Source organism: Lynx rufus, unplaced genomic scaffold (assembly GCF_022079265.1).
Source record: "Lynx rufus isolate CCGP_SWC_20201006 ecotype Redwood Valley unplaced genomic scaffold, mLynRuf1.p SCAF_8, whole genome shotgun sequence".
Taxonomy (NCBI): Eukaryota; Metazoa; Chordata; class Mammalia; order Carnivora; family Felidae; genus Lynx; species Lynx rufus.
Genome location: NW_025814896.1, coordinates 119,290,538 through 119,303,925, shown reverse-complemented (window position 1 = coordinate 119,303,925; position 13,388 = coordinate 119,290,538). Strand labels below are relative to the sequence as shown.

Genomic DNA, 13,388 nt, shown 5'->3' with positions numbered 1-13,388 from the left:
CCCTGGTCGCCCCTCCTCCGGGCTCGGTGGCTCTGCGCGCACTTGCTGTGCACGCGCCGGCGGCCGGTGCCCGGCGCTCCTCCCCGGAACGCCCGTTCCGCGGGCGTCCGCCAGGGGGCTCTGGGAGCCGACTCCCGTCACGTGACCGCCGTTGCTCACCTAGCTGCCCCAGCTGCCCGGTGGGGGAGGCGGGGCCTCGAGCTGGGATTGGCTGGACCTCGGGGGCGGGGCGGAGCCGCGGCGACGCGCCGGGGAAGGCTAGGGCTGAGGGGGCCAGGCCGCAGCTTCGAGGCCCGGCACTACCGCGGTCTCGGGTCTGGAGTGGGAGTCGCAGGTGCAGGAGAGGGAGGGGCAAGGGGCGCCTTTCTACTGCACTTTTTTTTGCATTCAGGAGATTGCCTAGCTGCAATCTAGAGAGGTTTGCATGAGCTTCGAGTCTGCCTGACAAGTGAGGAAATGAGGCCAAGAAGCGGGAAGGGTTGCCATCTGCTGGGCCACGCCACCTGCTAAGGGAAGGCCGGGAACCAAGGCCTCGGGGGTCTGCGTTCCCAGTACCGCTCGGTGGGCGTGGGGAGCAAGGGCCCTGCTCTGTTCCCTTGAGACTGCAGAAGGCTCTCTGAGGGGAGGAGCTCAGGACGCAGAGGAGGAGCCAAGTCCGCCCCAGGAGCGGGGACCCGATCCTCGGGGATAAAACGCAGAGCCCGGGAGGAACCCCGTCAGCCAGGCGGGCAGAAAGCTCCGGGAGCAGCCTCATGGAAGACAAGCAGATCCTGTGCGTGGGGCTAGTGGTGCTGGACATCATCAATGTAGTGGACAAGTACCCGGAGGAGGACACGGACAGCAGGTAGGGGCGCCCGGGCCCCTCGGACACCCCAGGGGCCGCTGCAGCCCCACGTTTGAGCCCGGCAGCTCAGACCCCAGGTCCGCGGGGCCAGGGGCCCCGCAGTGAGAGTCCAGCCTCGGGAGCTGGTGTCCCGTCCCCTCCGCCCGGGAGGACCTAGGGAAGGAATTGAGGCCGTTAGTAGTAATAAGGCCCAGGCTTTGGATAGCACTGTTTTCGCCAGTTGCCGTTCCAGGAATCATTATCCACGTTTTACCCATAAGCAGGTAGATGAAGAGATTTAAGCAAGGGCACAGAGCTAGTAAGGTGCGCGACCAGCTTCTCTCTTTTTAACAAAAAGACGGCTGCACTTGCCTCTTACCAGCATTTACTTCTAATTATCTACCACGTATATCTCATCTATTTCTTAAATCTTGAGGTAGCTTACAATAAGTATGCAGTTAGACCGCAGGAACATTTAAAACCGTGGTATTTGAGCTTCACTCTAGCTTCAAGGCCTTGCTGGCCCTGGAGGTGTATTTGGAGATGCTGTGGGTGGTGGATAGAGCTGGTTCGCGTGCCATCACCAACGTGTTTCCCTGGCGCTAAATTCCAAAAGGAGTTTACCAGAAGTCCTTTTTACAAAACACAGCGTCTTTCTTGGTTGTCTGGTAAAAGTGGAAGAGTCGCTAGTTGGCTCTTACATTTACTCTTGATAAGAACCTCACCGTTAATCACTGCAATCCCAAGAGGGCATTTCTGTGGGCTAGAATCTTTGGGTCCACCCAGCCCCGTCACATGCATTACCACATAATTTCCTTACAGCAGCCAGTGGGCAGTATGGAAGGGTCAGTAGGATCCTCTCTTTATAGATGATGAAGCAGCTAAATATGTGGAGAAATTAAATAAGAATCGTAAGACCACATAGTTACTGAGTGGCAGAGCAGTAATTACAGCGCCTAGGAATCTAGTGCTCCAGGCCTCGGTTGCCTCCTGTGCTCCCTCTGCCCATCTCACAGAGTTGACCCTTTGCTTTGGGCTGCTTTGTTTGCCAGAGGTTAGAGCCCTTGCCAGGGGCACAGGGACAGTGGGGGAGGGGCACAAGGGGATGCTGCTCTGTAGACCTAGCCCCCCTCCCTACCAGGTCAAGCTGGCCCCAGGATGCAGTGCACCGTGAGGAGTTAGGCCTCCTCTCAAGAGAACAGTGTGGATCCCAGGACCAGAGGGGCCGGGGAGGAACCGGAGTGCCTGCTTTTCACAAGAGCTGCAGGCCCATTCCCTTTGAGCTTACTTAGGGGGAGAGGTTAGGATAAGGAGATCCTCGGGGCTCCCACTAGGACGAGCTCATTCTGAAGGTGGGCGCAAAGGAAGGCGCCTCTCTAAAGAGACCCTTCCCATGTTCTCCATGCTCTCTGCTCCCAGGGTGTACCCCCCTCTCCCCCAGACCCATAGCTCTGCTCCTCTGCTGAGCAGAGCCCTTGCCCATAGGGCCTCTGTCTGTCATGTGCCTAGCCCACCCAGCCCACCTTCTGGACTCTGTTGTGCTTCCCAGATGGGCAAGCCCAAGTGGGGACCCAGGCCTTCCCAAGTGGGCACCTCAGCCCCATCTGTCCCAGACTCTCTGTGCTCCACGGGCAGCTGGGACTCTCAGGAGCTGCCACCTGGAACTTGGCCAGACCCCTGAGGAACGGCCCTGCCTCCCAGAGTCCAGGCCAAGAAGAGCCTTCCAGAAAGCATCCTCTTGCGCAGCAGAGCATTTCTGCACAGGAAGTTGGGTATTCGTGTGACTTTGAAGGATCTCCACAAAGCCAAAGTGTGCAACCTTTCTGTGAAACCTCATCCAAGCTGGGGCCTAACTACTTTCTATTCAGAAATACAGAGCGCATTGCAGTGGTTTAGGGAGTCAGGAAACCTGGGTTCTGACAGCAGCTTTGTCATGAAGTATTGGTGTGATCTGAGCAAGTCAAATCCCACTAGGCTCCCCCTTTCTAATCTGCATGAAAATTTCTCTAAAGCTCATAGCTTGAGTAATGTTTGACCTTTTACAAATTAGTATCTTTTCTTTTTTTTTTTTAATGTTTATTTTTGAGAGCGAGAGAGAGACAGAGCATGAGCTGGAGAGGGACAGAGAGGGAGGGAGACACAGAATCCAAAGGAGACTCCAGGCTCTGAGCTGTCGGCGCAGAGCCTGACGTGGAGCTCGAACCCACGGACCATGAGTGGGATGCTCAACCGACTGAGCCACCCAGGCACCCCAATTAGTTTCCTTTCTAATAAGATCACGGACACCTTTTCCCAAGGCTGAAGAGAACCACAGGGTTAAGTCTTATGTGCCAAAATACCTTAGCCGAAAAATTCTGTTTCATTTCTTTCTTTTTTTTTTAAGTTTGTTTATTTTTGAGACAGAGAGAGACAGAGCATGAACGGGGGAGGGGCGGAGAGAGAGGGAGACACAGAATCGGAAGCAGGCTCCAGGCTCTGAGCCATCAGCCCAGAGAGCCCGACGCGGGGCTCGAACTCACAGACCGCAAGATCGTGACCTGAGCTGAAGCCAGACGCTTAACCGACTGAGCCACCCAGGCACCCCTGTTTCATTTATTTCTTAATTAGTGGTTCTTCTTACTGTAAGAGGCCACAGTTATTCTTGTTTTTGGAACTGGAAGAATATAAATAACAGCCTGCACTGTTTACCTCCCAGTATTATTGGAGCACAATGAGAAATCGTTCCAGTGCTTTGACATGCATAAGTAATCATTTTTGTTGTTGAGAACAATGCAGTCCTTCGGGTTTATCTCCAGTTAGTTTCCTCGGAGTACACCTTGAGTTAGGTTTCCAGCAAAGATAGAGAAAAACTGAGGGAAAAAAAGGTAATTATGTGATGGGATGTTGTGTCAACAAACCTTATTGTGGTAATCATTTTGCAATACGTGCGTATATCAAATCACCACATCGTATACCTTAAACTTATGGACTGTTATATGGCAATTATATTTCAATAAAACTGCAAAAAAAAGGGGGGGAAATGGAGAAAAACTGGTCTTCATCCAATAATCTTTTTTTTTTTTAATTTTTTTTTCAACGTTTATTTATTTTTGGGACAGAGAGAGACAGAGCATGAACGGGCGAGGGGCAGAGAGAGAGGGAGACACAGAATCGGAAACAGGCTCCAGGCTCTGAGCCATCAGCCCAGAGCCTGACGCGGGGCTCGAACTCACAGACCGCGAGATCGTGACCTGGCTGAAGTCGGACGCTTAACCGACTGCGCCACCCAGGCGCCCCTCCAATAATCTTTTTAACTTTTGACATTGCGTTTTTAAATCTTAAAAAAAAATTTTTTTCCTAAGTTTATTTATTTTGAGAGAGAGGCAGTGCAAATGGGGGAGGGGCAGAGAGAAAGGGAGAGAGAGAATCCCAAGCAGGCTCAGCACTGCCAGCGCAGAGCCTGACATGGGACTTGAACCCACAAAACCACGAGATTGTGACCTGAGCTGAAGCCAAGGGCCGGATGTTTAACAGACTGAGCCACCCAGGCACCCCTTAACCTTGACATGGTAAAAGTTAGCTTTCCCTCCACATAACTCCTACATTGGTTACAGTGTACAGGTTTGCTCCCTGTCTTACTTATTTTGACCTGAGTTGTTACTGAAGCAGGCTCCCCAAGGACAGGAGTAGGTAGCAGATTTGACACCTTTGGGAAGAGGCTCTTGAGTTATCCAGCAATCAAGGTGGAGGCTGAAGGTCCCTCTGCCTGGGGGAGAGGTGGGTCATTGTAACCGAGGAGGAGGTCACCTGAGTTAGTGGAGCCCTCCTCTGAGATACCTGAAGGAGTGAAAATGGAAAAATCAAGATGCTTTCTGAGGGAGGCCTCCCAGCTTTTACACGCCCCGGTGCCCTGCCCCAGGACTGCGTTCGGTCTTGCTTATCCTGGCATCAGCCTGCTGGAGCTGCAGGGACCCTCCCTGTGTTTTGCAGGTGCTTGTCCCAGAGATGGCAGCGTGGAGGCAACGCATCTAATTCCTGCACCGTCCTCTCCCTGCTTGGAGCCCCCTGTGCCTTCATGGGCTCGCTGGCCCCAGGCCATGTTGCCGAGTGAGTGGAGGAAGGGGCGGGCAGACTGCCCTGTAGAAGGAAGTCTTAACCCTGGGTGGGGGTGGGGGGCTGGGGGCAGGCTGTGAGAAACGGTTTGTGGCCACCAGAAATGGGTGGGAGGGGCAAGAGTGGGGCACCAGCATCCCAGACCCTCCCAAGCGCGGCTGTTTGCTGCTCGGGTGCTAACGCTCTCCTGTGAAAGCTTTTATTTCCACAGCCTGTTTCCCTGGCCACTGCCCAGAGCCTGCTCAGCTTCCCACCTTCTCCTTCCTTGCTTCCAACAGACTCTGCAATGGATGTGACTTTGCCCTTCTCAAGTCCCTAATCCTGGCTACGCTTGTGGCAGGAGGCAGCTAGGGACCTGCTGTCCCAACCCTCCCTCGGGGATGTGCAGCATCCATGGTCCTAGGGTTCAGGCCCACGGTTTCTTCCCCAGCTGAGGGGGCAGGGCCACTGCTGTGTCCCCGTGGTTCACTAAAGCAACAAGAGCAGCCTGCCGAGGACACCCTGAAGCCACGTGCTAAAGCTGGGCCCAGGCCCAGGCCTCCCAGCTCCCCGGCTGTGAGGTGCAGCCCGTAGGTGGCCCGTACGCTTTCTCCATGTTGGCTGCTGTGGGGACCCAAGAGCCCTTTGACCCCTGGCCCCGCCGACTCAGCAAACGCTTATCAGGAGGTGAGGCCCACACTTTGCCCACTGTGGGCACTAGGGCAGGCTGCCAGGTTGCTGGCCTGTGAAGCACAGCCCTTTGAACCCTGGTTTCATGGGGCTGCTGCCAGAGCCCAGCCCCCTGAGCTGTGGCCAGATTCTCTTCCTCGGTGATCCGGCACAAAACAAATCAGTGGGCAAGGGCCTGCCCTGTGAGGTGGGACAGAGGGACCTGGTGCCAATAGCTGGCCACTTGTCAACCTTCTTCAGTGGCTGTCTTCCTTCCTGTTCCTCTGGCTTAGGGTGGTAGACTCACCTTTCTGGAACAATAATGCCGTTAGGTAGGCCATTCCAAATTCTCCCCCTTTGTTCAGCAAGCATTTAAATTTTTTTTTTCAACGTTTTTATTTATTTTTGGGACAGAGAGAGACAGAGCATGAACGGGGGAGGGGCAGAGAGAGAGGGAGACACAGAATCGGAAACAGGCTCCAGGCTCCGAGCCATCAGCCCAGAACCTGACGCGGGGCTCGAACTCACGGACCGCGAGATCGTGACCTGGCTGAAGTCGGACGCTTAACCGACTGCGCCACCCAGGCGCCCCAGTTCAGCAAGCATTTAATGAGCACCTACCACGTGCTAGGCACAGAGGGTGCAAAAAATCATTTGGAAAACCACCCTGTAGTTTGCATGCTTTGGAGGGATCCTACTATTTAAAGGATCTTTGAGGTGTACGATGAGGAATGATGCCCCAGCTTGATGCCTATATACAAATCTGTATTGTCCAGCCAGCGTGAGAAAGGCCAAGATGGTGGCTGGACCAGCGGTCATAGGACACTTTCCAGAGACGCTGCGGCCAGGAAGCGTGGGGGTGGCGCAGTCTCCCCCAGGGTCCACCTCCCACTCACTCTGATTAGAGGGGATTCTGGGGAAGAGTCCTGGACCAGGCCCCACGTCGAGGAGCATCAGGCACTGGGAGCCAGCTCACTGCCTGCGGGGTTCACCTTGCCACGAGAGGTGAGGGTGGTGGGTGGCCTCACCAAGGCAGCACCACTTCCTGGCCGGGCATCACGGAGGCAGCCGCGGACTGAGTGGAATCCCAGTAGCACTCAAGGGACTCCCGAGGGAAGAGTACCGTGAGGATGAGTGTGTAGAGGGCAGCTGGGGAGCGAAGTACCACCTTGGTAATTATCAGTTCTGCCAAGGCTTTGCATGAGACAGACCACAGTGCCCTCACCTGCTTCGTTCAAACAGGGCACGTGCTCCAGGCCCCCAGATCTACCCCATCTGGGTTCACTGAGCACATCCTTCTGGCTTGAGTCAGACTGAAGGACAGGATCCGGGTTGGAGTTTACCTCAGCCAGGACCTAAAAGAATATCCCTTAGTGTTTCTCTCACTGAGTTCCAGGCTCTGTGCCCCTGCCTCTCCTGCCCCCTGGCATAGCCTCTGACAGCATGGTGATTCCCACCTCCCTCCTAGCCCCCTCTGCTTGCAGCCGGAGTCCCTGCCGCCTCCCTCCAGTCCCCAAACCCTTTGCAGCCAGAGTCCCTGCCGCCTCCCTCCAGTCCCCAAACCCTTTGCAGCCGGAGTCCCTGCCACCTCCCTCCAGTCCCCAAACCCTTTGCAGCCGGAGTCCCTGCCGCCTCCCTCCAGCCCCCAAACCCTGTCGAACTACACCTCCCCTGGGTTACTCCGTCTCGGCAGTTTTGTCCTGGATGACCTCCGCCGCTATTCTGTGGACCTACGCTACACAGTCTTTCAGACCACGGGCTCTGTCCCCATCTCCACAGTCATCATCAACGAGGCCAGTGGTAGCCGCACCATCCTCCATGCCTACAGGTTTGTACACCTGTCCGCACCTTGCCAGCTGCCGCCGCCGCCGCCATCACCGAACTCCCGGAACGGGACCCTTCTTCTCAGAGAGGCACCCCTGCTCCGGCATTCCTCCTCAACCCTGAGGGAGGCCCAGGCCACTCGTAGGCTCTAATTTGTGTCTCCTTGCCCTTCCCTTGGCTCGGGCTCCACCTCAAGCTTCCTGGTGGCCGACTTCAGGCAGCGGGGCGTGGATGTGTCTCAGGTGGCCTGGCAGGGCAGAGGGGAAACCCCATGCTCTTGCTGCATCGTCAACAACTGCAATGGCTCCCGCACCATTGTGCTCTACGACACGTAAGGCCCCCCCGGCCTCGCCCTGGCACGGCCCACCAATCAGTTCCCTCCCTCGCCACCACGGGCATCCCAACTGCCTGCTCTCTGCCGCCTCTCTCTATACCAGAAATTGTCCTCATGCCAAACTGCTCAGTGATTTCTGAATTGTTTTCAATTAGGAGAGAAGTGAGGTGGGAAGAGATGTGCTTTGTTCCGCCTGGTGACTTGGCCTCGGTCACTACCAAGGATGGGCGGGCAGGCCTGCGCAAAACATAATTCGTGATGTAATTCCTCCGTAATTGGCCAATCAGCAGCCTGGGTATGGGTGTGGGGAAATTGTTCTGAGGAGCGGGGGACAGGAGGTGTGATTCAAACCATCTGAAGCCCTGAAGGGGACTCACTGGAATTTCCAGGGTCAGCCCCAGGGTTGCCAGCCTGCAGCATGGCACCAAGGAGCTGGGTTTGGGTGTTCAGAAGAGATGAGCCCACCGCAAAGCTCCCTGCATAATGAAGCCAGGCCAAATGCCACACACAATTCACAGCTGTTGCTGAAGTAGAGGGAAGGGGAACATTGGGTCAGCAGATCAGGGCCATCTGATGCCATGTTAACTGGGGGGAGGGAATCCCTTTAAAGTCCCACGCTGCTAGGGAGAGGCCCTGTGGGCCCAGACCCTTCTTGTCTCCCCTAGATTGCCTCCTGAAGAATCTCAGACATTTAGCTTACTAAGAATCTAGCATGTGCCAGGTACTATGTTAGGGCTGAGGTGGTCCACACCCAGCAGCCCTGGGGTTCAGGCTGTCCCTACTGCCCGGCATGACTACTGGACCTGGGGAAGAGGGGGCAATTATCCTAGGACAAGCTTTTATGGCCAGTGGTCTCTGGGCTCAGTGTGTCACAATGAATAAGTGAGTGGGCATATATGCAAGCAATGACCTTCACCTTGGTCAATCCTAGTGTTCTGCCCATCAGGTAACAATCTGTAGCAACTTTGATCAAGGACACCACATGGGTATTCACAAGAAGGGAAGGAGGGGAGTTCCAAGGAGAAACGTTTGTTGCCCTCTGGCCTCAGTGTAGGGAGATCCACACACGTTACCTTCAACTGCAACAAGCTGGTGGGTTTGGACCCATCTACCAAATGGGGAAGCAGCCTCAGAAAGGCCCAGGTACTCAGCTAGTTGATGGATTCGGCTGCAGAGCGGGAGGAATATAGGTTAGGTGTAGCTCACTGGTCAAGGCGGACCCTTCCCAGGGCTCCACACCTAAGTCAGCCAAACAAAAACTCATCCTCAAGCACCAACCTTGACCTCGGAGTTGTAACACAGAGCCGCCGAACTTAGAACGGTGGTGCTGTCACGGCTGGGACGCCAGAAGTGAACAGGACCAGACCCAGAGCAGCCATAGCCTTTGTAGATCACCAGGGCATTGCATGCTGGGAGCTGTGTGTGCGGCTGGCAAGGCGGGGAATTCTGGGAATTGTAGTCCCTGGTGCTCTTAGAGTATTCTGGGAGATGTGGTCTCCAAGGCACTCAACTGGCCTCTTGTCACATGCTGCAGTTGAGTTTACCCTTAGAAAATATCACAGCCTCCAACACCCAAAGGGCATTCTAGCAAACTGCTTCTAATCCCCTGTCTGGATGGAACTGAGTGGGGCAAGGAGTGGTCAGGAGTTTAGCCTGGAATAGCACCTATCCTGGAGATGAGCCTCAGAAGCCTGTGCTGTAGAAGCCTGTGCTGTAGAGTAGTTTCTGGCCATGCTGCAGGCAGCACCAGGCAAAGGGGCCCCAGCAACCAGTTAGAGATCCCAGCCTTGGCTGACCTCACCATCATGCCTTTTCTGTCGTTTCTGTCCTATGACTTAGGAACCTGCCAGATGTGTCTGCTGCGGACTTTGACAAGGTTGATCTGACCCGGTTCAAGTGGATCCACATCGAGGCAAGTCCTGCCCTACCTGTGTTTTGAGGGGTCAACGTGCCAGGTCCTCCACATATTTTGCCTTCTTAGTTTTTTTGAACCATGATGTACCTTAGAGATAAATGAATCCAAGTACCCTCATCCCCTCTCCATTCTTCTTTGTGTTTTCAGGTAGGAAACTAAGGCCCAGAAAGATTGGGTGACTTACTCAAGGTCACACAGCAGGGTGTAGGCACCAGAAGCAGGATGCCGGCTCCAGGCAAAGGCCCATGCTTTCTGTGTTACAGACTGCCCACCTCCTCTAGACTCTGAGAAGTCCCAAGTTCTAATCCTAGCCTTGTGATTTAATTTACTGTAGGTCCTTAAGAAAGTCTCTCTTTTATTCTTTTGTCTCCTCCTCTGTGAAATGGCGGGGGGGGGGCTGGTTAATAAGGTCTCCAAGGTCCATGACTGCTCTAGAATTTTGAAACTTAGAATGGAGTTCCCGCCCCCTGCCTCCCCTCACCCAGAATTCCAGCAGGGAGGGAAGAATGAGCCAGATCAGCTGGGCACTGCCCAGCTGGTCCTGAGCTGCCCCGCCCCGCCCCGCCCCAGGGCCGGAATGCATCGGAACAGGTGCAGATGCTGCAGCGGATAGAACAGCACAATGCCAGGCAGCCTCCAGGTCAAAAGATCCGAGTGTCCGTGGAAGTGGAGAAGCCCCGAGAAGAGCTGTTCCAGCTGTTTGGCTATGGAGACGTGGTGAGTGGCCCACACAGCTTCCCCTTGCCACATCCTGCTAATTTGGTCCTTAAAGGGAGCCAAGCATTCCCTTGTTCTGCCTCCCACACCTGGAATGGCTTGGTGTCATTGGCAGGTGGGGGGCAAAGAGGCCCCCAGCTTTGGGCTCCCGTGCAGGCCTCAGCAGTGGCCACGGAGCAAAATTTCTCCGTCCCAGTGGGTGCATAGGTACGAGAGTAGCCAAGGGGGGGGCTACTAGAGCCAGCCTCGGAGCACCCTGCGTGGGAGCATCTCCTCCCTGGGCCTCCTCAGTCTCTCTTTCTGTCAAATGGAAGAATGGGACTGTTCTCCCAGGTGTCCTCCAACTCTGGGGTGGGTGGCAGGCTGTGGGGGCCACTGAGGGGTGAGGGAGGATGGGAGGGGACTTGCATAGGGTAAGTTTGGGCAGTTCTGGAATGGAAATGAAATCTGAGTGACAATCCTGGCATCATAGCCTGAGCTGGTTGGACCTCCACTGTGGCGGCACAAAGGTACGGGTGCCTGAGCCACACCCTGGGTTTTTATTTGATTGGTGGGTGTGGAGCTCAGCTGAAGTATTTTTTAACAAAACTCTCTCTGGAAGTTCTAATGTGTAGCTGGTGTTGAGGAAGCTCTACAACCCCTGCCCCTTTGTTTTATAGGTGAAGAAACGACCCAGAGGGCGTAGTTGCATTAGGAAAACAAAACAAAAACGCCCGCGAGAGCCAGAGGTGTAACGTGGCAGTGGTAGCTCTCACCGCCAGATGGCGCTCAAGGCTCGCTGTGGGTTTTAAATTGCAGGGACATTCGTTGCTCTAGAACAAATAAACCGGGGATTTTTGCGTCACAATTTACAGGGCTGTATTCTAGCATATCTAGAGCAAGTATGAAAACGCATCCCAGTGGGACAGCGAGATACTACGTTGGGGATTTAGGTGGCCACATTGGAGGAGTGACATTGCACTATGGGGGCAACGCCAGGCTGCTGGTGGTGAGTGACTGAGCCAGGACTAGGGTGGAGGTAACCGTCAGCCTCTCTTCCACTGCCCACAGGTGTTTGTCAGCAAAGATGTGGCCAGGCACTTGGGGTTCCGGTCAGCAGTGGAGGCCCTGAGGGGCTTGTATGGTCGTGTGAGGAAAGGGTGAGCAGGGGAAAGCCAGGAAGAGGCCTTAGGTACGGAGCGTGAGTGAGCCTGGACACTGGGGGCCGCCCTGAGGAGGGGGGTGAGGCTGGGGGTCCGGGTGGGCTGACAGCCCGGCTGAGTGGAGGGTCTTGCAGGGCTATGCTAGTCTGCGCCTGGGCTGAGGAGGGCGCTGATGCCCTGGGCCCTGACGGACAGCTGCTTCACTCGGATGCTTTCCCTCCACCCCGGGTGGTGGATACTCTGGGGGCCGGAGACACCTTCAACGCCTCAGTCATATTCAGCCTGTCCCAGGGTGAGTAACCCCCCCCCCCCCCCCCCCCCCGCACGAGGCCCAGGGCTGAGGCCTGCCTCTGCCCGGAGGACCTAGCTCATCTAGTTATTTGTCCCTCCAGGGAAGAGTATGCAGGAGGCTTTGAGATTTGGCTGCCAGGTGGCCGGCAAGAAGTGTGGCCTGCAGGGCTTTGATGGCATTGTGTGAATGCCCGATGGTGGCGGTTGCTGGCTTACACTACCCCCCTCCTTGGAGGCTGGCATCACCGGCCGCCGTTGCCTTCTCCCCTCCATCCAGCCTGGCTCATGGGCTGCCCTGCTCCCTGGGCGGATGCAGACCGCGGGAGGGTTCTGCCTGTGTCCTGTGTCTCTCTCACACTGCTGAGCCACACAGGAAATAAATCTGCCCCAAAGCCAGCTTCCTTCTGCCAGTCTGTCCTTGATTCCTGAACTGCTCTGGCTGGGGACTCCGGAGGCTTTGATACTACAGCCCTTCACCCTCTTCTTCTCTAGTCCCCAAATTAACCTCCTTGCTGAGGCCCAGAGGAGGGGCTGCCTACACCAGAGCAGCAGGGAAGTACCCGACTTGCCTCCAGCTGTGCCCTTGGTGGTGACCCAGCCGGTCTGGTGAGGAGGAGCCACAGGGAGTGGGTAGAGACCTCGAGGCTTCCTGGCTGGGGGCAGGGGGACACTTCTGTCCTTGTGCCCCAGGGAACCTTCCGAACAATACGCCCATTTGAAAATCTCCTCTGCGCCCCTGGGCTGTCACAAGACTCCAGTCTTAAGGCTCCAGGACTGTCCACAAGGTTGAGCCAAGCTGATGGGCCAATAGGCTGGGAGCCTACTCTGGTTTGGTGGTGCCTTCACAATCTAAAAATATCTCTCCCCCCCCACCACGTGACTGTCCCAGAACCAACAAGCCCCACCCTTAGAGCCGCCCTGTAGTTAAGGCTGTGCTTCAGCCACAAATGTGCCCCAGGATACAGTTGCTGTCCCGGAGGGAGACGGGGCCTGAGGGCATATTGGAATTGCCTATTTTGTAAGCTTCATAGGGGAGTTGGGGCAGGGTGTGTGAGGCCACAGAATGTGATACAGAGCCTGGGCTTTGCAGTCTGACACACGTGAATCCAAATCGGCCACTTAACTAGCAGTGTCACCTTGGGTGTATTACTGAATGCCGTCTTCCTCAGTTTCCTCATCTGTCAAATGGGGCTAATTCTGCCTGGTCATAGAATTATTGTGAGGGTACAATCAGACAACATATAAAATGTCCAGCATGATGGCTGGTACGGACCAGGCTCTCAATAAATGGCAGTTCTTGTTAATATTTGGGGGTGGGCACATACAGGGTGGTGGGGAAGACCTGCTCGGAGCTGCAGGAGGCTTCTGGGTGTCTGAACACCCGGTGGCGGGGGGGGGGGGCGGGAAGGGGAGCACTTGGGCTCCAGGGAGAGGCTGTGCTCTCTTCCCCGGCTTGTCTGCAGCCGGCCGGGCCCTACTGCTGCAGCCTGCTTGCCGGGCACCGTCCACGAACACTGGGAAAGCCGAAGCCCCTCCGAGAGGCCCTCCCGGTCCCCAACCCCCTGTGTCCCTGAGATCAGGCAGGCTAGACCTGTAGGTAGA

The 13,388-nt window shown here is 55.7% G+C and overlaps 1 protein-coding gene and 1 long non-coding RNA gene across 3 annotated transcripts; one reads left to right on the top strand and one right to left on the bottom strand.

Annotated features, from left to right (window-relative positions):
- Positions 1–265: 265 nt before the first annotated feature.
- KHK (ketohexokinase) lies at positions 266–12,183 on the top strand. 2 transcript variants are annotated; one of them, XM_047068253.1, is made up of 9 exons: positions 266–844; positions 4,793–4,909; positions 7,257–7,391; positions 7,584–7,718; positions 9,561–9,633; positions 10,207–10,353; positions 11,404–11,492; positions 11,630–11,787; positions 11,888–12,183. In XM_047068253.1, the coding sequence occupies exons 1-9, from the start codon at positions 753–755 to the stop codon at positions 11,971–11,973; spliced, it is 1,032 nt and encodes a 343-aa protein (XP_046924209.1). In that variant the 5' UTR covers positions 266–752; the 3' UTR covers positions 11,974–12,183. The 2 variants fall into 2 exon arrangements, with proteins under 2 accessions (XP_046924209.1, XP_046924208.1); XM_047068252.1 differs by lacking the exon at positions 7,584–7,718.
- On the bottom strand, positions 7,503–9,100 carry LOC124503309 (uncharacterized). Its single transcript, XR_006960146.1, has 3 exons — positions 9,000–9,100; positions 8,795–8,889; positions 7,503–7,634 (listed from the first exon to the last, which is right to left on the bottom strand). It is a non-coding gene; the product is annotated as an uncharacterized LOC124503309 (long non-coding RNA).
- Positions 12,184–13,388: the final 1,205 nt, after the last annotated feature.